This window comes from Cydia strobilella, chromosome 15 (assembly GCF_947568885.1).
Source record: "Cydia strobilella chromosome 15, ilCydStro3.1, whole genome shotgun sequence".
Classification (NCBI taxonomy): Eukaryota; Metazoa; Arthropoda; class Insecta; order Lepidoptera; family Tortricidae; genus Cydia; species Cydia strobilella.
This window is the reverse complement of record NC_086055.1, coordinates 16980403-17007768: the sequence shown is the minus strand read 5'-3', so window position 1 is coordinate 17007768 and position 27366 is coordinate 16980403. Positions and strand designations below refer to the sequence as shown.

The window sequence follows — 27366 nt, the reverse complement described above, 5'->3', positions numbered from 1 at the left end:
GAACCCGCTTCCAATGTGAATACCGCTGTAGTTTCAATGTCGGTCTGTCAGAGCCTTTCATTTGAGGCACGTACTGCGAAAATTAGAGAGGGTGAATATTACGAGTTTTCACTATGGTTAATTTTGACATCTTAGTTTGTGTCGACTTTTCTTGAAGAAAGAAGGACACGATTGAAAAATAATATCAGATTTTAAAGAACAAAAGTTTATATTTATACATTTAAGCTTTAACAACAAACTTTTAGTTAGTTTAGTTACAAAAGAAAATAAATCCTTTTGCTTCCTTCCGCATAATCCCATCAAAAACATGACACGTGAAATCCCGTCCCCATTATACGTCAGTATACTATATGTTAATAATACCGCTCAGTAAACCCGCCCTCAGGTGAGTGGAAGGGTTAACCCTCCGCTAGTCATACCTACATAACTCAATACGTCGGAACCGGAAGTAAGTCGAAGTTGTAAACATCATTCACTATGTTACTGTTCGGTAAATCTTATTAAATTTGCAAACTGGTTTTGGTAAGTAGGTGAAAGATCTGATTTTTCACTACCTTTCCTATATCTTTTCTTTGTTAGGGTTCCGTAGCCAAATGGCGAAAAACGGAACCCTTATAAATTCGTCATGTCTGCCTGTCTGTCTGTCTGTCCGTCCGTCCGTATGTCACAGCCACTTTTCTCTGAAACTATAAGAACTATACTGTTGAAACTTGGTAAGTAGATGTATTCTGTGAACCGCATTAAGATTTTCACACAAAAATAGAAAAAAAAACAATAACTTTTTGAGGTTCCCGATACTTGGAACTGAAACCCAAAATTTTTTTTTTTCAACAAACCTATACGTGTGGGGTATCTATGGATAGGTCTTAAAATATGATATTGAGGTTTCTAATATAACCTGTAACTTCTAAAATAAGAGAATAATAAAACTGAAAAAAATATATGATGTATTACCATACAAACTTCCACCGAAAATTGGTTTGAACGAGATCTAGTAAGTAGTTTTTTTTAATACGCCATACATCGTAAATCGCAATTTACCTTTCACTCACGTTTCACATAAAAAATACATTGTTAAAATTATGTAATGTACGGAACCCTCGGTGCGCGAGTCCGACTCGCACTTGGCGCGTTTTTTTATTATAGGACAATCTTACACAGATCAACCTAGTCCCACAGTAAGCTCTAATATAATAATATATATAAATATTAAATACCTACTTACCAACGAGATGGAGCGACGACCTGGTGAAGGTCGCGGGAATTCGGTGGTTGCGAGCGGCACAGGATCGGTCGGAGTGGCGAGCCTTGTGGGAGGCCTATGTCCAGCAGTGGACGTCTATCGGCTGACATGATGATGATGATGATGATAGATAGAAAACATCCATAACTCAGGAACGAATATTTGTGATAAACACAACATACCAGGGTTCGAACCCAAGACTTCCTGCTTCGTAGGCAGGGTCATTACCGAAGATGAAATTGAAACATTGAAATTGAAATTGTAATTGTTTTTTTTTAATTGAAATAAATTTATATTGATGTGGCAACTATGGTTTTAATAAATTAAAATGATGATGAATGAACTATTACAGCAGACACCTAGCCTAGTCGGTAGGTACACAGATAAAAAAGATATCTTAACTCAAAACGCAAAACTCTCTTGCGCACGGTTGCTTAAAGAAAATAATAAATTGCTTGGTCCAATAAATATGTCTCGAGTTAAAAACATCATGATTTTTTAAAGCAGAATAAAAATTATTTAGTTTTATCTTTACACATTTTTGAAGCTAAAGGTAGTGATTTGAGTTAAGATATTAATTATTCGCCGCAATAAAAAAACGTCTTAGCAAGAGATATTGCACGCTCTTAAAAAACGGTTTTAGCTTGAGTAACTCTTCATCAAACCAAAAATATTACCCAATTCCAAAGAAGAAGCACCAAAATTTTCCTTTGAGACTTTTAAGTTTTTAGGCAAGAGCGATTAATTCTTGATTTGATGTTTTCAACCTATAGTCAAGAGCCAAAGCTATTTCAAAGAAGAAGCACCAAAGTTTTGCTTTGAGACTTTTAAGTTTTTAGGCAAGAGCGATTAACTCTTGGTTTGACATATACATTCTACAGTCGAGATATAAGAAGTTCAAATAAAAAAATACACGGTTTTACGCCAAGATTTAGTTAATTCTTGGCTTGATTTTAATAATTCTTGGTTTGATGCTTAAAAACTCTATTCAAAATTCAAGTAGCTCTTAAATCAAAACTTAACACAGGTTTACGTCAAGATTTATTAGATTCTTGGCTTCATATCCCAAATTCTTGATTTAATGTCTACAAGATCCATTCGAAAATCAACACGTTTAAATCGAATAATAACAAAGTTTTGCGTCCAGAGCTAATACATTCTTGGCTTGATTTTAACAACTTTTGGTTTGATGCTTATAAACTCCTTTTAAAATTCAAAGAGCTCTTAAATCAAAAATTAACACGGATTTACGTCAAGATTTATTACATTCTTGGCTTCATATCCCATATTCTTGATTTAATGTCTACAATCTCCACTCGAGAATCAACAAGTTAAAATCGAATAATAACAAAGTTTTGCGTCAAGAGTTAATACGTTCTTGGCTTGATTTTACTAATTCTTGGTTTGATATTCTTGAAACTACATTGAAGATTCAAGATATTTAAATAAAAGAATAATACGCCATATAAAAAAGTCATATCTTAAACGGAATATTAAAAACATTAGAGTTTCTTACACTTTTCGTGGTGTTGCCACTGCACAAAAAATGTCTTTAAATTGGTAATTGTGATTATCCGTTTAGTTTGTATAGTTTGTTAAAGGACTGTCTCATTTCAAACATAGACAGAGAGAATCATACTATCTTAGTCTTACACCAGTACAAGCACCGAAAAGAAAAGGATGAGTATAGATTTTAGGGTTCCGTACCGAAAGGGTAAAAACGGGACCCTATTACTAAGACTTCGCTGTCCGTCCGTCTGTCCGTCCGTCCGTCCGTCTGTCACCAGGCTGTATCTCGTGATCTGTGATAGCTAGACAGCTGAAATTTTCACAGATGATGTACCTATTTCTGTTGCCGCTATAACAACAAATACTAAAAACAAAATAAAATAAATATTTCTTTCCAATCTCGAGGTTCTCGTCCAATCACCGAAGTTAAGCAACGTCGGGCGAGGTCTGTACTTAGATGGGTGACCGTTTTCATAGATAATGATACGGAACCCTTCGTGTGCGAGTCCGACTCGCACTGGCCGGCTTTTTAGGGGTCCGTACCCAAAGGGACCTATTACTAAGACTTCGCTGCCCGTCTGTCCGTCCGTCTGTCATCAGGCTGTATCTTATGACCCGTGATAGCTAGACAGTTGAAATTTTCACAGATGATGTATTTCTGTTGCTGCTCGGCTATAACTACAAATACTAAAATCTCGAGGTTCACGTTCAATCACCGAAGTTAAGCAACGTCGAGCGGGGTCAGTATTTGGACCGTTTTTATAGATAATGGTACGGAACCCTTCGTGTGCGAGTCCGACTCGCATTTGGCCGATTTTTTTGTTTTTATTTACTGACAATTTGGTTTGACCAACTAATTTGTGTTTGCCAGACTATAATATATATAGTTTGGTCAAGCCAGGCTGTCTCATTTCAAGCATATAGACAGAGAGAATCATACTGTCTTTGTCTTACGCTAGTACTAGCACCCTAAAGAAGGGGATCAGTATAGTTTTCATTGTTCTTACATACTGACAGTGACAAGTTGCGTTTGACAACGCGCGTTAAAAAGCGCTTTAATCCGTCCGCACGTTAAATTCGATTTAACGACCAGCGCTTAAAGTCGAAAATCCAACAACGCTTAATAAAAAGCGCCACCGCCATCGTGTGAATACTAGTTAATAATCTGTGGTGTGAATAAATACACATTCCACACACATTACACACACATTACACACACACACACACACACACACACACACACACACACATTTTCACATGTATCCATTTGTGTCATTTAAACGCTTTTTTTTTTAAAAGCGATCGTGCTAATGAGGCCTTATATTGAAATATGGTTAGTCAAAAATCTTCAGTACACTGTCTTGTTATTTAATATAGAATGTCTTTGGCCTTAAGGCCCCAGTACACAATGGCCCAGCGTCGGCCAGTCTAAGGGACGCATTTATGCGTTAGAGGGAGCAAGTGATATTGCTATCTCAATCCACCGCATAGCTGCGTCACTTAGACTGGCCTACGCTGGACCATTGTGTAGAGGAGCCTTTAAAGTTCTTATTTTGACAAAAAAATAGGCCCCTTAATAAAAAGACTTCCCGGGAACCGGGAAATAAAATTTGTAAATTGGCAACACTCAACTGATAGTATCCTTTCCTATCGTTATTTTTTTCTCTCCAATCTCTTCCGGAACATATTCAACGCTTGCGCCGCTTACCGTTTATCTGTTTATGGATATCACGATTATCACGATAGTAGTTTATTATTATTTGTGTGTGATCTGCTGCTGTACGTGGCCACAGGGGACTCGAGTGCATTACAAGAGATAATGGAAGAAACGAGCGTGTTACTTCATTCGTGGGGCATGCCACCCGAAGTGGTGAAAAGTTTTCTTGGTAAGTACCTAGTCAGTTATTCAAGTAATTATAAATTCATTTACGAGTAGTAGTAAGTAAGTATTATTATAAATAATTATATCTAAATGTCACCCGATCTGTTTGGACGAAAGTTTTAGGTTGTGCCTATCAACTATCAATGGCGTGGGCGGCGTGGATATTTCCGTGGTAAAGCCTAAGCAAAGATAGATTACCTATATTTTTCTTTAATCTTGTGTGTCTTGTTGTCCTATTTTGTAAATATTGGACAAGCCGGCCCCCCTTTGGTATAGTCTGACCCATATTTCCCAATCTCGAGGTTCTCGTCCAATCACCGAAGTTAGCAACGTCGGGCGAGGTCACTACTTGGATGGGTGACCGTTTTCATAGATAATGGTACGGAACCCTTTGTGTGCCGTGTGCTACCACTGGTGCCGTTACTTAATGTTATTTTGTATTTTAGATAATGATCTTTCAATCGAAAAATTTAAAGACTTGACTGATGCATATCTCAAAGAACTGTGTCCTCATATTGGACAAAGAATAACATTAAAGACCCACATCCACGAGTTGCTGGATTCTTTTGCTGAAACAGAAACAACAGATACTACTATGGACATGAATAAGGATGCTAATTCTCCCAAGAGTAACTTAGGATTAGACGACTCAAATTTAAGTCTTTCATTACTCAATGACATCACTAATATTTTTGAAGATACAAATAGACCCCCGCTGCCTGAGTTTGATATGCACACATTGTTGCAAACATCGGCCCATGGCAATAGCGTGCTTAATTATTATAAGTCATTCAAGATACTCAATGCAAAGAAGCGCAATATACTGGTGGACATTATCATCAAACACATATATACATATATTGTCAACAAGTAAATACAAATTTTAATTAGTTTGTATGTAGTGCTTTGTAGATCATTAATCGCCAAGTAGTCAAAACTTTTGGTTTACTTTAGAGCAAACAAAAGATTTTTATATTTCAACCTAAACTGGTGAATATTATCATCAAACACATCATTATTTTAGTAGTTTTAAGTGGTTATTTATTTTATTTTTACTGTATTTCTTCTTGTCTTTTAAATTTATTGTATTTGTATTGTAAAACACACAAACACATTAACTGCGAGTGGAGAAGAATTAATTGAAACTGAATGTTTAGGTTTGTGATAAATTCTTATTCAATATATTCTACTTAGGTATCTCTCGGGAGACTCCAATTTATTATTTTATTACTTACATTAGTTAAGAAAAAAAAAAATGCAATGACTACAATATTTTGTATTATTTGTATTGTAAGTATGACAGGTTGATTTATAAAATGTGGTGTTTGTTTTCAGATGACGATGACGTTTTATGGTTGAATAATAATAACGAGCCTTGGGAAGATGTCATTAGCAAATGGAAGAAAACATTCAGACTGAGAAGGAGGCACACCAATTCATCTACAGTCCATGATTTTCTTGAAAATTGGAGCATTTTAAAAAGTGATAGAGGACATGTCCTGGTAAGTCCTTTATGCATTTTGAACTCAAACAAAACTGTTTTCAACTGACTTCAAAATTTCAAGAGGAGGAGGAAATGTTTTTTATGTTTGTTACCGATTAAAAAAAAATGGTTCCAGATTAGGCCCATTTTATTGTTGAGCGTACCTTACCTACTGTCATTGACACGCTGGGCTGGGCTGACATGTTGAAGTCGGTTTTTTTTTTTTTCATAAAATTATTTTCTCTTCTTCCTCGGTCCCTCACTGCTGAGGATTGCGACCATGTATGCTCCATCTCCATAGTGTGTGAATTGGTTCTGAAGTTACTTAATAGTTAATAAATTTTTTTTTAGATTAATTCCGATTTTGAAGAACTGTTCAAAGAAAAGTCGTTGAATTTCCATAAGAATTGGCATGACTTTTTTCAGAAGCTTCTTATAGCAAAGAAGGGCCAAATAAATAATAAAAATGCACTCTCTCTAATCGAAACATTGAGTGCCATAACAGATGAAGGTAAGCGGTTCCCTTTACCTTTTCGTGTAATATTATTAGGTACATTATTAATATAACATCAGGTATTATAATTCTGAAAGAGTTTAAAGTTTGTATTGTAAGATGTATGATGTAAAGCTGTATGATGTACGAATGTATTGCCACATATCAGCTCCTTTAATATTAATAGTTTTCTCCAAATTCTAATTCTATATTTTGTTAATAGATAAAAGGATTCCGGTACAAATAAGCTTATTGGCGTACTTAATCCCTCCAAAAGGCAGACTTTCAAGAACTGTCAAATACTCATCGACGGAAGCAACTGAAGGCATCATCGTACAAACAGACGTAAGTTACCTATGTGTATTATCAAAGATAGATATAACTCCGTAATAGATAGATACAGTCTAAGGAAAAAACGTGCCTCGAAAATCAAGAAAATTTGATTCTCGTTCAGAGGGCGCTACTAGTTTTGGCCTACAGTCGTATAGATGGCGTTGACGGTTTCGTTTTGTTATTTAACAATTTTTAACCGTACCGTACCGTACCGTAGTATGAAGTTCATGGCCTTCACTAAATTAAAAAGCTACATTGTTTCACTCCCTGGAGTGAGGAAAGTCGCACTTTCCTCACTCCAGGGAGTGACGAAAGTAGGCTTGTTCGAGCTGCTGAGGTGAAAAACTAATTTCAGACCTCATGTCATTGTATGTGCAAAGTTTCATTACAATCCAACACGTAACCTCTTCTCTACTGTATTCTTTGTATTGTTTCCTGTAATGAAGTGTACAATAAAGAGTATTTGTAGTATTGTATTGTATTTTTAAAATGAGAACGGAACTTCGTTTGTATGGGAAGGTGAAATTCGGCCGAGCTTGCCGGAGACTCTTAAGCCAACTTACTTGGGATTAGCCGGTTAAACCTGAAGTGGCTGGAGTTACCATGGTTTCTAGTATAATTTGACACTGGGTTAACGGTTTAACCGGTTAGCCCGGGTTAGTGGGATGGTGCAAGTGGCACTCATAATGCGTTTGTTTCTATTTATGCGTATTAATTTGAGTACTTTTTTATGTGGTATGTTATAGAAAGACCTCTCAATAATAGAAATATCAGTTAAAAAAATTACTTCTATATCATATCATGGGAGTTGTATTACTGGTAATTTGAACTTTATAGCAAACTTGTTATTCAAACGAATTGTTTAACTAATAATTCTTACTATCGCCGCTACTGTACGTCGTCTGCTTAGCATATCACTTATAATGTATTTGATTTCAGACCGCCGGAGATATCGACAAGAAGATACAAGAACAGAAATCTAAGAACTTGGCGCGGAAACTGTCAGTGCAGCCGTACGTCTTACTACAGGGCAGCTTACATAATTTCACCTGTTTGTACATGGTCATTGATGACATAAAGTATGTATTCGATTGCGCAAGCAAAGCATTTGACCTACTATTTAAAATGTATCATGTATTTCATGTGCGATACCCAAATGCTTCTGAATATTTATATTTAACAATACAAAGGAAAGTTTACGGAATAGTAACCAAGTATGATAGGGTTCCTCCACATGTTGTAGAAATTTTAAACATGAAATAGCAGGTCTGCTTTAAAATATTTCTTCTTTAAAATTGATATATTATATAAGCAAGCACATTGTATTGCTGAGAATCGTGCAAACCTGTCATTATGTTGTGTCCTAAATGTAAGCTAGACATCCAAAACTTCAAAAGGTATATTTTACACTTGGAATTAATTCATAGCATCACGAATTATTTTGTTTGTCCTATAGAAAATTGTAACCGGACTTATGATACAAAATATAATCTGAAAGATCATTTGTTTGGTTTTCACAAATTATTTAAAGAGCGTAAGCTCGACAGTAATGAAACGAATGAAGTAGTGACCTTAAGATCACAAGGCACGCAGAGCCAATCAGATGCCGCGTCTTCGTCGACTCAACACGACAAAGATAATTCTGACATAAAAGAAACACAGTCAACTTACAATGTCAGTAGCAATGCAGACGATAAATTACTAGAAATTCAAATTGTTAAATAACAAACGAAACCGTCAACGCCATCTATACGACTGTAGGCCAAAACTAGTAGCGCCCTCTGGACGAGAATCAAATTTTCTTGATTTTCGAGGCACGTTTTTTCCTTAGACTGTATCTATCTATTACGGAGTTATATCTATCTTTGATAATACACATAGGTAACTGCCTTCAGTTGCTTCCGTCGATGAGTATTTGACAGTTCTGGAAAGTCTGCCTTTTGGAGGGATTAAGTACGCCAATAAGCTTATTTGTACCGGAATCCTTTTATCTATTAACAAAATATAGAATTAGAATTTGGAGAAAACTATTAATATTAAAGGAGCTGATATGTGGCAATACATTCGTACATCATACAGCTTTACATCATACATCTTACAATACAAACTTTAAACTCTTTCAGAATTATAATACCTGATGTTATATTAATAATGTACCTAATAATATTACACGAAAAGGTAAAGGGAACCGCATACCTTCATCTGTTATGGCACTCAATGTTTCGATTAGAGAGAGTGCATTTTTATTATTTTTTTGGCCCTTCTTTGCTATAAGAAGCTTCTGAAAAAAGTCATGCCAATTCTTATGGAAATTCAACGACTTTTCTTTGAACAGTTCTTCAAAATCGGAATTAATCTAAAAAAAAAAATTATTAACTATTAAGTAACTTCAGAACCAATTCACACACTATGGAGATGGAGCATACATGGTCGCAATCCTCAGCAGTGAGGGACCGAGGAAGAAGAGAAAATAATTTTATGAAAAAAAAAACCGACTTCAACATGTCAGCCCAGCCCAGCGTGTCAATGACAGTAGGTAAGGTACGCTCAACAATAAAATGGGCCTAATCTGGAACCATTTTTTTTTAATCGGTAACAAACATAAAAAACATTTCCTCCTCCTTTTGAAATTTTGAAGTCAGTTGATAACAGTTTTGTTTGAGTTCAAAATGCATAAAGGACTTACCAGGACATGTCCTCTATCACTTTTTAAAATGCTCCAATTTTCAAGAAAATCATGGACTGTAGATGAATTGGTGTGCCTCCTTCTCAGTCTGAATGTTTTCTTCCATTTGCTAATGACATCTTCCCAAGGCTCGTTATTATTATTCAACCATAAAACGTCATCGTCATCTGAAAACAAACACCACATTTTATAAATCAACCTGTCATACTTACAATACAAATAATACAAAATATTGTAGTCATTGCATTTTTTTTTTCTTAACTAATGTAAGTAATAAAATAATAAATTGGAGTCTCCCGAGAGATACCTAAGTAGAATATATTGAATAAGAATTTATCACAAACCTAAACATTCAGTTTCAATTAATTCTTCTCCACTCGCAGTTAATGTGTCAATTTTAGTAGCAGAACTCCTTCGTTTTTCTCCAGAAAAAATTTCATAAAGTTTTTCACTAGAACAACTAAATTCGAGAATTAAGTATTTTAATTACAGCAGTTCGGAAGATAATCATCCACCGCCAATTAATAACAAACATTTAACTAATGGATCAATCATTATGTCAGCTTCCGAAATGCTATGTTTAGTAAGAAATTTTCGGTATATAATTGGTGACCTGATCGCTGATAACGATGAGATATGGAAATACTATTTGATGTTGCTTAGAAATAACTGATGTGTTAACAAGTCAAGTAATTTCCTTAGAACATTTACAAAATTTAAAAGAAGTTATCAAAGAACATCACGAAATGTATTGTCAATTATTCCAGACTCACTTGAAGCCGAAATATCACTTCTTGTTACATTATCCTTCAGTAATCAAAAAATGCGGTCCACCTATTTTTTACTCTGCATTCAAATTCGAAGCTAAACATAAAGATTTGAAACGAGTGGCCCAGTCTATAACATGTCGCAAAAATTTGTGTTATTCAATCGCGTTGCGGTGTGAATTGAAAACCAGCTCAAGATATATAACGAAAATTGGCTTTAACGACGCTATCAATGTTGGTAAAACGAGCCGTCTTAACATTCCAAAAGCATTAGAGGATGATTATCTTTCAGTTCCAACTTATGAAATCAACGGCATTATTTACAACACAAATAGTGTATTGCTCTTTGACTGCGTAGACGATAACCCGGATTTTTTAATGGTTAATAACATTTTTGTGAAAAACAATGATTTGAACTCGGTATTATTTTCTTGCAAAAAAAATACAAGTTTATGGTTATAGCAACCATTTTAAAGCTTATCAGGTCGAACGAGACTATGATCATTATAACTGTAAGTTAGTGTCCCTGACCGATTGTCATAGCCAATTGCCTATGACACTCCGCTCAGTTGGCGAAAGATTGTACATTTCATTGTATAAATAGTTGTATCAAGGTTCGACCATGCCGCTTCTTAAGTGACGCAGATGCACCGTAAATTGAGCTGTAAACTGAGTAAACCCACAACCACGAGTTGCTGAATTCTTTTGCTGAAACAGAAACAACAGACACTACTATGGACATGAATAAGGATGCCAATTCTCCCAAGAGTAACTTAGGATTAGACGACTCAAATTTAAGTCTTTCATTACTCAATGACATCACTAATATTTTCGAAGATATAAATGTCTACCCCCGCTGCCTGAGTTTGATATGCACACATTGTTGCAAACATCGGCCCATGGCAATAGTGTGCTTAATTATTATAAGTCATTTAAGATACTCAATGCAAAGAAGCGCAATATACTGGTGGACATTATCATCAAACACATATACACGTATATAAATACAAATTTTAATTAGGTATGTAGTGCTTTGTATATTATTAATGGCCAATTAGTCAAAACTCTTGGTTTACTTTAGAGAGGGCAAGGGCATGCGATAAAATCGTTACGCTTACGACGCGTCACTGCGATTCCGTACCCTCACCGTTTTTTAAGCAGCGGTGTGGTCGAACCTTTAGGTGATTACTGATTAAGTATTTAAATTAAGTATTTGAGGCCTGAGAGACGTTTATGGTTACTTTGTAAGTTTAATTTTATGTTGTGAATTTTTAAATTGTAATAAGTACAAACTTAATGAGGCAAAATAAATGTATATTCATGAGACTTTTAATAAATAAATAAATTGTACATTTCATTGTATAAATACATAGTTGTATTAGATGATTAAGTATATGACCTAATATGGCAGGTGCCTAACACCCTATACATATTTAAGTATACGTACAGTAAATTACTTTAAATTAAATATGACACTTTGTAGTTATAAAATTAGGGGTTTCTGCACAGAGGGAGCAACCTCGCGAGGAAATTGCCGCGCGAAGCAAACGACCCATCCTCGCGCGGCAGTTTGCTCGCTAAAATGGCGTCACTCTGTCAGCTGTTTATGGTTAAGGTCGACTGGGACAAATGCGTCAGTTGAGGTAAGTGAGTCTTTTTAGAATTACAAGAAGATGGATAGGTTTCGACGAAATTTTACCAAGGCGACAATTAGGCCATTTCAGGCATCGATGAAAGACCGCTTTTAGTATAATTAATTTCCTTTACACTTAAATAACATTTTCTTGTAATTGTAAAAAGACGCATTTACCTCAACTGGCGCAATTATTCCGGTTCACCTTAAATAGGTACCTACTTGAATATACTTACCCCCTTATAAACTTCTTTCCTGCCTCAATTAGTTAATTTATGTTTTGTCCTTATCTCTCACTTCGACAGTTGTCTTTATTAAAACGACACAAAGCATAAATTAAGTAATTGAGACCTGAGAGACTTATGAATGAGGGGGTTACTTTAGAAGTTTAATTTTATGTTGTGAATTTTTAAATTGCAATAGGTACAACCTTGATAGAGGCAAAATAATATTATGACTTTTAATAAATAAATACATGTTAATTATTTTGGATATTATTTATTAGGGTTACCCACTTTTCCTACATAAAATAATAAAAAAGTAGGTAGAGGTTGTGTACGTTAACATTATAATCTGGGTTTTTTGTTTGTCCTTGTGTGCCCTTGAGTCATGTTAACGTAGACAAGATTTTTGATGTAAAGGATTATTTTTTATAAACCAACATGACTATTGTAATTCGTTGAAGATGTAATGTTTGTTGTTTATTTGAATACAAAGAGATGTAACCACTTTTTGCGTTGTAATAAGGTCCAAAAGTGGATACATCTCTTTGTAGTCTACTGTTTCTATGTTTTAGAGCGAGATACTAATATTGCTTACGTCAATTCAGAAGTTACTTGAAATAAATGTTTATAATTAATTAAATCACATATTGTCTTAATCAAGGATAATTATTTTATGTAAAAGCTTGAATTTTTTTATCAAGATGTTTTACTGATAAACAAAACAGTATTGTATCGAAATACGCCATATGATTACGTACTTGAAGGAAAACCGACATTATATGCCTAAATAACAAACAAGCGTACTTATGATGTATTTATTAAAACTAATCATAAACAATGGCCTATTTCGAACAAAGCTGTTTTGTTTATCAGTTAAACATATCTTAATTAAAATATTCAAGCTTTTACATGAAATAATATTAATATCTTTGATGAAGAGGACAACTTTTGATTTAAAACATTCTAATTATTAACCTCAAGTAACTTTTGAATTGTCATAAGCAACAGTAGTATCTCGCTTCAAAATATGGAAAAGTTTAGAACTACAAACATTACATCTTCAACGAATCACGAAAATCATCTTGGTTTAAGAAAATTAATTCTTTATTCAAAACATACTAAACTTTGCGCTAAGAAATTTCTACTCTAGATATAAATAATATCATATTTTACATTGAGTAACGTACTCTTGAACCAATGCTTTTTCTTGTTTTCATGGAGAAATATAATTCTCAATTCAATTATGAGTATCTAACCCCAAGAAACAAAGTTTCTTGGCACAAGTTCTTTAAGTATTGCCCTGAGACACTTAAGATTCAATTCAGAAAATACTATGATTTGACTTAAGTTACCGGTTTCATACGCTAAGAAATTTCGGCTCTTCGTGTGAAAAAATAAAAAAATTACATTGAGTAACATACTCTTAAGCCAATGCGTTTTCTTGTTTTCGTGGAGAAATGCAATTCTCGATTGAAATTATGAGTCTATACCCCAAGAAACAAAGTTTCTTGACACAAGTTCTTTAAGTATTGCACTAAGACACTTAGGTTCAATTTCAAAAAATACAATACATAAAACAAAACGCAAACGCTCTTGGTGGGAATATTGAGCTTTTTAAAAAAAAACTTTTTATAGCTCGGATAAAGTATTGATTTTTTTACCTTAAATAATAAAATTTGAAACCTTTTATATCTTGACGCAAGAATTTTATTGTTTCCTTATATAGGAAACACAAAATATCTTGACACAAGAGGATTTACTTGGCTGGAGAACTATTTTTTTTCTGTGTAGTAACTTTCCTAGGAAGCAGGAGTTCATGTCTTGGAACCCGGGACCATTTTTAATTTGTGTTCGTCACAAATATTTGTTCCCGAGTTAAGGATGTTTTCTGAGTAGTAAGTACTTATATAATAGGGTTGTTGACACATGTTGAAATTGAAATCATTTATTGCATATCATATAGCTGCAGCAGGTACAGGTGTTCTTAAATATAAGCTGTTCATGTGACGCCCTGTTAGGGCACGGCAACATAGTTCCACATAGGGAAACATACTTATTTAATCTAAAATTATACATATTATTATTTACATATGTGCCTAATAATTAATTAATTATTTTGCATTTAAATAATATCTGCCATACACAATATTAATTACAATTAATTTACGATGTTTTGCCAACAACTGGAGCACAAAATTATTAAACCTATATTGCTTACGGGCTTTGTGAATTGTTTTCAGGGTCAATTTAGGAAAGCAATTACCTATCTGTCCCGAATATTCTGAACGCGGAAAAAGGGTTAATTTAAAAAAGGGTATCGTTCAATCGACCGATCTCTGTATCCAGGAGGATGAATCACATATTAATATTGTACGTATGTATTTACGTTTGATTGGACCCGTCGCAGTAAGCATTGAATAATCAAATAGCTCTCTCCCTTCTGGTAACATATTTAGTTCAGAGGAACCATTGTTGGGCATGGTATTGGGACTATTACTGCCGGGAATTGTACGGGATACAGTAGCGTAGGCGTAGAGACTTCAGCGTAATGACGTCATCAAAATGGCTCCCACCTTGTTTCAAATTGTTAAATCTCCATTTATGATTTCACTGATTATAAAAACGATTTGATATTGATTCCATATTATTCTGCAGCGCTAACTCGCTTGCACCAATAAATAAACCCATTGGGCTGTTGCAGTTAATTGTCATGCAACGAAGCATTTTTTAAGTTTTCACGGACGTCCGGCTGCAACAACTGACGCGCGTGGACTGTAAAGAGCGACGGTCAACCTCGACGCTTGGTCGGGGTTCGGACACGCGAAGTAGATGCATTTGCGTCTTCTATCGTATATTTATTTCTGTGATCATACAGTAAACTTGCTAAAAATTGGCTACTATGCCCTGACTTTATTATTAGTAATAACTATATATTATAGACACTATAGATAGCCGTTTTGTAAAGAATAACTGTGTTTTGAATGTTGAGCAAGGTTACAGTTACAGGTACTTAAAATTCGTATGCGCCTTGTCGCTAATGGATCCTCGCTACTCAATGTGACTAAGTACTGAATAAATTGCTAATAATGTACACCTTTTAATATTAATATTTCTCTCTTTCCAGGTAAGTCAGCAGCTTCCATAGTGAAAACGTGACCTCCAAAGTTTCGCAAACATCGCAATGCTACGTTATTATGTGCCCAATTCCATTCAAATAAGGCTTTGGGTACTGCCTTTACTGTTGTGTTAAGCGAAAGTGAACCATGTGTGCGTGTGTTAAGGTTGTGATGAATGCAATTTGGTTGTGGGTCGAAGTCGTCTCCGGTGGGATCTGGTATGCGGGCTGGTTTAATATTAGGTTATGTGGTGGGGCCAGGAGATACGCTTTCTATGAGGGTGAGTATTTTGTGATTTATTTTTACTAGCTTTAGTAGTTTAGTTTCTAGCAGCTAAAGTAAGTATAGCGCCTGGAAAAATTCTCATAGCAATCATTCAATACCAGCATATTATGCACACAAATTAGCAGGCACTTCGTTAATTATCTCAATTCCACCCCGCTTTTTACTTCCTTAAGGGATGATTTTCCGGATAAAAACTATCCTATGTCCTTCTCAGGGACTCAACCTATATTAATGCCAAATTTCATCTAAATCGATTCAGCAGTTTAAGCGTGAAGAGGGAACACAAAGACAGAAAGACAGACAGACAGACAGACTTTCGCATTTATAATATTAATATGGATGTCGTAAAAAACATGATACAGTTTATTGATGCTGTGCTTGACTGTTTCTTGAAAATGATGTTTGTACTCTATTTTGTTTTATTTTGGGTATAATTTAACTAATGCATGTGTTATATGTGTTATGTGTCGTATTATGTGCTTGATAAACCTAATAAATAGATAGCTAGAAACAAAACTTAAGAGATTCATATGATTAATATCACGCACATATCAGTATTTTAAAATAACATTTTACTAAAACTAGTATTTCTCTTTGTTTCAATAGGCTACCCGTCTTTTTCAAACTGTATTAATTAGATAGGGACAGCTACTCCTGTGCTAGGCCTACTGGACAAGTACAAAAATATCTTACACAGTGATGCCTGCAAAAATATACTTATGTGCAAAAAGAGCGTGAAATATATTTATGCACGCTTCGGTGTGTAAGATACAGCAAGTGGGTAAACCGTTTTTTTTTTTGACGCAGGGGTAAATGCATTTACGCATCTTACCCCCGGGCTGGGGAAGCCCATTGGGGGGTGGTATGTGGGACTCGCTCCTCCCGTAACTTCCTCTGCTAGCCAGAGGAAGAGGAGGAGAATACCCACTAACATCCCCTGCGGCGTTTCCGTCTATGCCGTTGAGAGGGGTGCAATGGGGTCGCGAGCATGTCGACCACAGCACCCCCCCCCCCACCCCCCCCCCCCCGAAGTGGGTAAACCTGACGTACTAATAACTTTTAGGCATCAACTTCATAGGACGTATTTTTAAGTCGCAAAGTATTAAAAACTTCCTGAATTTTCAAGATAAACTAAATAAAAATTAAAACTGATAAGCCCTAATAACCAAATAACATATATGTATATAGCGGTTTTTGTGGTTGCGGCTGCGGCCAAGACATTTTTGTAAATGACTTGGCACCCGTCGAAACTGCAATACATATTGTACAAATACAACACAAGTGTAATTTATACAACAAATAGTAGTTTTCATGGCCTATCAGCAAATACTGAGGCAGGTGGCGTTCGCAATGTTCTCGTGTTTGCTGCCACTACTGCTACTACGAGTTCTAATCCAACAAACTACCTACAACTTAGCCACTCAACTTTGTATTATGAACTGTTGCACTGATATTGAGAATCATAATTATTTTAGTTTATTATTACGATACAGTCGGTTTAGTGCAAATAACAAATCTCTTTGGATTGAAATAACAATTGAAAAAGTTTTATTCGCATATGAAAAATGCTGTAGGCTGTGCTCGTCAGAAGTCTAGCGTTGAAAAAAACCGGAAAAATTTCAAAACGGCTCGTTTTTTCAAGTTTCTTTCGAAAAAAACAATGCAAATTTCAGTTACAATACTTCCGAAACAAAGAATAAAGCTGAAAGTGTTCCGTTTGTCAAAACAAAGTTTTGCACGGAACACTAACAAACAATTTTTTTCAAAACTTCTGTATTTTTCAATATACTTAATTAGGAATTTAAACAGGTAGGTTAAGGTTGCATGTCTAATGTGTTTGTTTATGGCATTGACACTGTCATCACTCATCAGTGGCATTGTGTGTGACGTATTTCATTTTTCTGAATAGAACTGGAAAAAACCCGAAAAGAAAGAAATTTTGTAAAATTCCCGAAAGAAACATTTGATTTTTTCTGGAATTTTCTCCCTAGTCATAACGGAAACGCGGTGTAACTTTGGTTAGCCCAAATAAAAAGTACCCCTAGTTACCTACATCAAAGATAGATATAACTCCGTAATAGATGGATACAGTCTAAGGAAAAAACGTGCCTCGAAAATCAAGAAAATTTGACTCTCGATCAGAGGGCGCTACTAGCTTTGGCCTACTGTCGTATAGATGGCGTTGACGGTTTCGTTTGTTATTTAACAATTTTTACGCATATCAGTGAAAGAACATGGGTCAAAATCATAAAAATAATTATTGCAAATAAAAAAAAAACATTTATCCATATTTAAATACATTTCATCGTATTTTTATAAATCTTCATTTTTAGTTTTAAAGTGTGTCGATAGATGGCAGTGAATTTACTGTGGTTACAAAATTTACTATGACAGTACCGCTCTAGTATAAGTTACTCTATGCCTACATCTATGACCCCTAGTGTAAATGTCATTCGATAATCGATAGTGACATTTGCGTTAAGTCTCATTTTGTATGGGATTTTGAGTTTCCAAAACGTCCCGCTTGTGGCGCTGTTCACGTCACGCTATGGAATGAAATTTACACTAGGGGTTAATGTTTTTAAAAACGCGTGCAATATTCTGCGAGAAACATTTGTGCCGCAATCATTCCAGTGCAGCCTAACCGCAGTAGTGATGTCATTTTCAGTGGCGGATATAGGAGGGGACACTAAATGCCTCTGAAGCCTCTGGTCTCTGTGAAGTTCAAGCCATCTTTTAATATGAGTTGTATTGTACTTAAAATAACTAATTTCTGGCAAGGTATTATATACAGGCCTGAAATAAAGACTTTCAATTTCAATTTCAATTTGTCATTCATTTTAGGCATTTAGAAGAAAAAGTTTAATGACCAGTGTCGATCGCGTACTATGCGACTGACAATGAGGTATCCGTTAAATCTTTGGTAGTGATATTTACCTTAGTTAATATAAGTTTTGGTTAAATTTATATTAATTTTTTTAAAGTGGGCTATTACTTTAAACGTCTACTAGACTGATTTGGAACAATAGAAAATTTCATCGATTTTGTACAGTTTTATTAAGTCGGAATATATATATTTTGAAAAGCGTAACCGACAACGTGGCGGGTACCTACCTTTAGATTGAAAATATATTCCCTTTTTTTCACTTTACTACTTGCTTGTACAGCGTTTTTAGAAGCGTATGAAGCATATTGCGGACAATGCTTGTCAATAAACCATACTATTTATACGTAAATATACTAACGTAGTAGCCCTAACTACCGTACGGTTAGGGCTGCCACAAACACTCATGTAACGCCGCGGTTTGAGGCTGCATTCCTTCCACTAGATAGGGTTGTAACAAAATTTTTGCAAGAATCGAAAAAGGACGCGCTAGTAGAAATAATTAGCCATTTGAGTTTTTAAATGTGTCAAAGGGATACTTCTATGTATGAGAAATATGTCTATAATATCGAGTTATTACTAATAATGAAATTATAATAAATTTTGTAGCCCATTTAAAGGGGCCCACTGACTATCAGTCCGCCGGACGATATCGGCTTGTCAGTTGCGAACAACTGTCAAATTTTTGTTCTAACTGACAGGCCGATATCGTCCGGCGGACTGATAGTCAGTGGGCTCCTTTAGCAAGTTTGCGGTGGATTTATTTATTGGTGCAAGCGAGTGCGTTGCAGAATAATATAGAAACTTAGTCAATCTCTACCAGTCAACCATAGGGCCTAAAAGAAAGCCGTATTAAGTAAATCTTTCTATAAAAATCCCTTATTTATAAACGGATCCCTAAAACACTCCAACCTGCATTATATAATAAGAGTGTTGGCGCCATTAGGGAGATTTTAAGCGAGAAAACGTATTTGTGACTGAATGGATTTACGTTTTCACGGTAAACATGTGTAGCCTTACGAGGAGATTTGAGACGCATTTCATTTAGGTACATTTTCGACGAAAATCATGTCAAAGATATTCGTTTTAATCTGCGATGGTATTATCGCAGATTAAAACGTAACGATATGGTTATAAATACGGTTATTCTATGGTTGGGTTCGCAAATTTCGATAATAACCTTCAAACCTTCAAGAAATAGCGTATTCCCATCTTAAAGGCCGGCAACGCACTTACAACCCCTCTGGTGTTGCGGGTGTCCATGGGCGGCGGTAATCGCTTACCATCAGGTGATCCGTCTGCTCGTTTGCCTAATATTTCATAAAAAAAAAACTGTTTTACTCCAATTAAGACATAATTAGAGTGATGTTTTTATTTATTGTTTTTCACATGTTTTTGTACTTTATATATTAATAAATAACATTATTAAATGAAAACTGTAATAGATGTCATATATTAAAGGAAAGAAAAAGTGACGAAGCCCTCCAGTGGTAAAGGCCGGATTCGAACCGGCGTCTTTAGCTATCGCGGCTAACGCCATGAACCCCTAGGCCACCCCGCCACGGCGGTACCCATCCCAATTTCTCGACTATATGTCATCTTAGTAAGACTAGGCGTCTTTGATTATTAAATGAGTAAAAAAATAGTGATGAACATGCGTACATGTGGTGGTGAGGCATAGTACACACACTACACAGATATATATATACTTGCTCGAAATTTGCGAAATTTTATTTTCGCGGTTATAGCCCCGATTTACTTAGATGAAATTTGTTATGTGGGTAGTTTAAAATTTATATTCTCAACTGCTCGGCTAAGGTGAAAACGTTAATGTAATGTCAACGGTATCGAATATCAATAGGTACCGTTTCATTTTAGGTAAATTGGTACCGGTTACCGGTTTTAATAATAATAATTTTCTCTATTTTTAAAGTCGTATTTTAACCTGTAGCGAACCTGTATTATTCTGGTGACGATTATTTAAATTTTCTCAAATATGTCAAACATTTTTAGGGTTCCGTACCTCAAAAGTAAAAAACAGAACCCTTATAGGATCACTCGTGCGTCTGTCTGTCTGTCCGTCTGTCACAGTTTATTTTCTCCAAAACTACTGGACCGATTGAGTTGAAATTTGGTATACATATGTAAGTTTGTGACCCAAAGACGGACATGTAACGTAAACAAATGAATTTTAAACACGGGGGCCACTTTTGGGGGGTAAATGAGAAAATTAAAAATAAAGTTTTTCAAACTATATCGCGTTACATATCAAATGAAAGAGCTCATTGTGAGAATCTCAAATATATATTATAATATATATTTGAGATAAACAGTTCAAAGCTATTCAAGAGTGTGTCGCACTTAATTATTTAGTTTTTGATCCGACCCCTACGGGTTTTTTTAAAGACATTTCACTCACGTCACGTTTCACATAAAAAACACATTGTTTAAATTGCGTAATGTACGGAACCCTTGGGACGCGAGTCCGACTCGCACTTGGCCGGTTTTTTAGGACTTTTTTTTATAACATTCATCAGATCAGCATATTAATGTAGAAACATTAATTACTTAACAAAATTACAGCCTTTTTTGTCTCAAACTCAATATACCGTACATCGAACTAACCCCAGTGCCCCAGAATCAGACAGCGCAATCACGAGATAATAGAAACCCTTCGACTAATCGAATTTGCGTAACATATGAAAGCGCGGAATTCGATAAATCTGAGGATCGGGGCACGAATGTCGCCGAGTTTTGTCGAATACGTTAGGTCATAGGTGGCAGTCTCCTCTTAGCATAGACATAGTATAGTAGTTATAGACATGAAACCGAGCGACCAGGGGTAAGAGAAAGACATATTCATGTATTGACAGGTTAATGTATGGCAGCATAATCATTTTTTTCTTTCACTCTTATAAATTTCGGTATTTCGCCATCACCTCCTACCTGCCATAACCCGACCATGAAAAAAAACCCGGTCGATGATAAGGACAAAGCATAGCACTATTTTCTCTTTCCTCTTATAGGAATCGCAATAAGACTATCTTTCTCTATCAAAGAGTGTCAGGCCCTTGCCTCTTAGCGATGTAGAATCTACATCGCTAAGAGGCAAGGGCCTGACAATTGTAGATCGAGCGAAATGCACTGGAAGTCGTGTCATTAGATATCTCGCTCGCGCTTTTTGGTGCCCTTAAGATGAACCTCAAGATCATAACAAGACTAAAACTATGACAAACTGGTAAATCAGACACCCATCGATTAATCGAATTTGCGTAACCTATGAAATAGAGCGGAATCCGATAAATCTCTGGTCGGGGCACGAATGTCGCCGAGTACCTACAGCCGAATAGGTTAGGTGGAGGTCTCCTTTTGTCGACTTAAGAAGCCGAAGAAAATGACATTTTATCTAGACTATTATTTTTATCCAGATAAGGTATAGTGTTCTGTGTTACTTGATATGATTGCTTTTAACGTTTCTCACTGCACCAACCTTGACATTGTTCTGTTTGGCCCTATTGTTGACTGGTAGAAAATACCAGGGGGCATTAAGTCCGCCTTTTGTACTTTTTTTTATGTGCAAGAAAGTTTAAAAATAAAATAAATAAATAAGATTGATATTAAATTTGAATTTCATTGAATGAATTCAGAAATAATTTGTGATTACGTAACTTAGCGGCCGCTATGCAGCTCAAAAGTGGTCACGTTTTTTAGGGTTCCGTACCCAAAGGGTAAAAACGGGACCCTATTATTAAAACTCCGCTGTCCGTCTGTCTGTCACCAGGCTGTATCTCATGAACCGTGATAGCTAGACAGTTGAAAATTTTCACAGCTGATGTATTTCTGTTGCCGCTATAACATCAAATACTAAAAAGTACGGAACCCTCGGTGCGCGAGTCCGACTCGCACTTGGCCGGTTTTTTCATTTGTAATGTGCCTTTTCGCACTAATGATATATTTATAAATACGTGATGGCTTCCCTTTCGCACTCAATTATTTTTGAGCCTAAGCATCATTTTAGAGCTATGGTCTGTTGTGTCGCGTCAATGGGAAACCGACGCCTAACCGTTCCCGATCACGCCCGAGCCGTATTTGTCATCAATTACCGACCGAGTGTATTAAATTAATTTACTTTCGCGTAAGTAATGCTGTTATATTATGTCGAGTCATGTCGCCTGTACGTATAACAGCCGCAAGTGACATTCAATTTGTTTACCGTACATATACTCCAACTTCTTCTTCTTTTAAAATTATGGCTTCAGCCCAGTGGGACTATTTCGCCAGTATCAAGGTATTGAGAGGTTTACAAACGACAAAAATTGTACGGTTGTACAAGACAGTGTACGGTGATTTGTTAGCTCTTGTAAATCGATAGCTAGACTTTACAAGAAGCACGTGGACTACCGGCCGTTGACTCCAAGATGGTGGTTAAACGCGCTTCAAAATTAATTCTCCATTCACTGCACACTACCACATTAGTTTACTGTATAATAAGCTATCGATATTACACTTTAAACAATATTAATAAGCAAAAAACAAAGTAATTAATCACGATGCTATCAAGATGGCGCTCGAACCGGAAGTCTCATATACTCCAACGATTAATCGCAAAAAATTATGTTATGTAGGTTAAAGTCAAAGTCAAAATATTTTTATTGAAGTGGGCAACAAGCACTTTTAAATCGTCATATACAAATATCATTGAGTCTAATTATCAGATCAATTTATTGATGCAATAATTATTGGTCTTAAAAACTATTGAATTATACTATTGTTTCGACTGCGGGTCCGAAAATTTATATTTAAATTTACGGGCTTAGCACGGTAGCATTTTTATCGCTTGTCACCATGCCTGTCACGTTCTAACAAGTATGTAAGTGCGAAAGTGACAGGCACAGTGACAGGTGATAAAAATGCAACCATGCTGACACCGCGGTGAAAACGTTAATGTTATGTCCTTATGTCAACGGTATCGAATATCAATAATTATTATACTTGAGTCAAAATTATTAATTCAAAATACCTCGCCATATTTTAATACTAGCTTTTGCTCGCGACTTCGTCTGCGTGGACTTAGTAACCCCAGCTAGAGTAAGAATAGCGCCTGGACAAAATTTTATAGCAATTATTCAATTTGAGCATATTATGCACACAAATTGGCAGACACTTCATTAATTATCTCAATTCCACCCCGCTTTTTACTTTCTTAAGGGATGATTTTCGGGATAAAAACTATCCTATGTCCTTCTCAGGGACTCAACCTATCTCTATGCCAAATTTCATCTAAATCGATTCAGCGGTTTAAGCGTGAAGAGGGATCACACAGACAGACAGACAGACAGACATTCGCATTTATAATATTAGTATGGATTTTTAGGACATTTGTTTATTTTTATTTGTAATTATGACATGAAAGCATTATTTATATGAATAACATTATTGTGACATTTTTCAATTTTTATCAATTTAATGTAATTTTGAATTTTACTTATTTATTTTATAGGTATTAATTTTTTTTAATAATTTTAATTTTATTATAAATTTGTTTGACCATAAACTACGCACTTCGCGACCTAATTTTTAACCGGCAACGTCGCCTTACCGTCCATTCTTGAGAAGTGTATTAATTTATTTAGGTATCACGGGTTATACGATTACGCTCGTACGTTGTTCTCTCCGCTGAGCTTGGCACAATAATGTTTGGGAAAAATACGAGTGTTTTGTTAGGTTTGCCTGTCCCCAATTTTGCTAGCGAATAATATAAACAAACATAATATGTTTTATGATTCATAGGTTCCGTATTCTAAACCAAAGATAGATATAACTCCGTAATAAATGGATACAGTCTAAGAAAAAAACGTGCCTCGAAAATAACGAAAATTTGATTCTCGATCAGATGTCACCACTAGTTTTGGTCTACTCTCGTATAGAGGGCGTTGACAGTTTCGTTTGTTATTTATAATTTTAACGCATATCCGTTAAAGAACATAAGTCAAAATCATATAAAAATAATTTATGCAAATAAAAAAATCATTTATCCATATTTAAATACATTTTATCGTATTTTTATAAATCTTCATTTTTAGTTTTAAAGTATGTCGATAGATGGCAGTGAATTTTCAGTGGTTACAAAATTTACTATGACAGTACCGCTAAACTAATAAGGAACATTTTTCACGTTTCGTTGCAACGATTTCTATAATTAACGAATCCGACCGATCATCTCATCTTGCAACTGGTTAAAAATTGTATTACCTACTTTGCGTGAAACGAAACGCATCTAAGATTGACTTGTGCCAAATGAAGGTAGACCTTAAACGATATTGACAGTCAGTGGTATTCCATATTGATGCGATTAAAAAATAATTTTTACGTGTTTTTCACAAAAATAAGTTATTTACGGCTTTGTAAGATATTTTTACGTCTTTTTGAATAAAATTACGTGTTTTAATGAATATTTGTGAGTGATGGTGCCCCGGATTCAAAATGAAATATCCTCCTGAGGTAAGATCAACTTCTAACTATTTAGTATTATTTAGCACATATTTAAGTTTGTTTAATATTATACGATTACAAGCTAACATGATCATTTACATTATAAATACTATGTATTTAAAAGTCAGTGACTCCGTGAATGTGCAACTGTGCCGAAATATCAGGAACTCGCCAAAACTTGGTATTTAACCATAAATGTGCCGTTTTCAACCAAAAGGGTACTTATTGTCGCTTGTCAGTAAGGCGCTATTTCCATATAGCTTCAATTAGAAATCAACCTTATCAACGAGCGACAATGTGGTACCTTTTGGTTGAAAACGTCACAAATAATCTTTACTGGTAATACTCGTATATACATTAATTTAAATTACGTTCGATTAAATAGAATACGAAATCGCAAATATTTCACGTTAATCTGTTAAAAAGTGCCAGCTAAAATATATACAAAATTAAACAGGTTGAAAAAAATATACACATTTAGACGTTAAAATACCTTTGTGTATATTAGAACGTATTGATTTTATAAAAGCCGGCCAAGTGCGAGTCGGACTCGCGCACCGAGGGTTCCTTACTTTTTAGTATTTGTTGTTATAGCGGGAACAGAAATACATCATCTGTGAAAATTTCAACTGTCTAGCTACCACGGTTCATGAGATACAGCCTGATGACAGACAGACAGACAGACGGACAGACGGACAGCGGAGTCTTAGTAATAGGGTCCCGTTTTTACCCTTTAAAAAAATACACATTTAGACGTTAAAATACCTTTGTGTATATTAGAACGTATTGATTTTATAAAAAACCGGCCAAGTGCGAGTCGGACTCGCGCACCGAGGGTTCCTTACTTTTTAGTATTTGTTGTTATAGCGGGAACAGAAATACATTTTCTGTGAAAATTTCAACTGTCTAGCTACCACGGTTCATGAGATACAGCCTGGTGACAGACAGACAGACAGACGGACAGACGGACAGCGGAGTCTTAGTAATAGGGTCCCGTTTTTACCCTTTAAAAAAATACACATTTAGATGTTAAAATACCTTCGTGTTTTGTGTATATTAGAACGTATTGATTTTATAAAAATAAGCATAGAAGAATTTTGAGATGTGTTTTCTGGACCTACATCTACATTGGCGCCAAGTGGTGAGCGCAAAAACGGTAGCCCTCTTTGTCACTGAATAGTGTGACTAAAAGCCTCGGTCGTGAGTTACGGCTCGCTGACGCGATTATGACGTCAGGGGAGAGCGAAAACGTGTCGCTGCGACATTACCGGACTTCGGTACCCGCACCGCAAAGGCTATTAGGAACGCTAGCTTATTCTGGGCCTTCTACGGGCTTAAGGGGCCCACTGACTATCAGTCCGCCGGACGATATCAGCTTGTCAGTTAGAACAAAAATTTGACAGTTCCGAACAACTGACAGGCCGATATCGTCCGGCGGACTGATAGTCAGTGGGCCCCTTTAGAATAGAACGAAACCGCTTTCTACTGATTACTACGTATATTGGATGAAATAATTGACACTCCAGTATAGTATAAATCTTCTCAAATGATTTTTTACATCTAAGATCCTAGTCTTTTAAACAAAAGCCATTGTTTCTTTTATGTGAGCGGTCGGTCATTGTGTGCCAACTGCCATTGTCTTTGAGCGCCTGCTACGGCGCGTGGCATTGACACCCGCAAAGGCTATTAAGAGGCACACCAGTTTAAGACGAAAGTGGACGACCGCGCTGGATATTAACATTATTGAAAATATTTTGAAACATTTTGGTGTATATCAGCCAGAGCTATGCCCCTTCGTTTATTTAATTTTGTAATTATTATAGGAGTTGGAATATTTAAAATTTACAAAACAATTTTGTACGGAATTTGTTTTTCACTCCTAATCAAAATCAAAAAATCTAAAAGAAGTCAAATGGAGGGGTATAACTTTATACATATCAAATGGAGACATACTGCCCCGAATGGAATGTAAGAAACATACATTTTTTTCGCGATATCAGTTTGACTTACCTACATTCAACTGGCAGACTATGAGCTGAAGGTTGTAAAACACCCTGTATAATATTATGGCGTAAATCAAGTCTATCGCGAATTCGCACATTCGCGTAAAACCGCTGATGTTCCGAAAAATCCATATTTATCGTTATCCATAAACGCGTTATGGCTGCGCAGATTTGGATGAATTACATACGCCGTGAAAAGTGGGCCGGATTTACATAATGGTTGTTACGGGATGTTATAAATATTATAATAACCATCTATCTAGATACCGCATGTACGGTTTGTAAATGATGTTATGTAAAGGGGCCCACTGACTATCAGTCCGCCGGACGATA

General features: G+C 35.6%; 2 protein-coding genes across 2 annotated transcripts in view; both read left to right on the top strand.

Annotated features, from left to right (window-relative positions):
• Positions 1-4141: 4141 nt before the first annotated feature.
• LOC134747829 (uncharacterized) lies at positions 4142-5642 on the top strand. Its single transcript, XM_063682469.1, has 2 exons — positions 4142-4638; positions 5081-5642. Exons 1-2 carry the CDS (start codon positions 4572-4574, stop codon positions 5506-5508), a joined length of 495 nt encoding a protein of 164 aa, XP_063538539.1. The 5' UTR covers positions 4142-4571; the 3' UTR covers positions 5509-5642.
• A 19206-nt stretch (positions 5643-24848) lies between these two features.
• Positions 24849-27366, top strand: part of LOC134747966 (uncharacterized) — a 41954-nt gene continuing 39436 nt past the window's right edge. Inside the window, exon 1 of the mRNA XM_063682644.1 lies at positions 24849-25039. Coding sequence (XP_063538714.1) covers positions 25022-25039 — 18 coding nt within the window. The 5' untranslated portion in view covers positions 24849-25021. The remainder of the gene's footprint in view (positions 25040-27366) is intronic.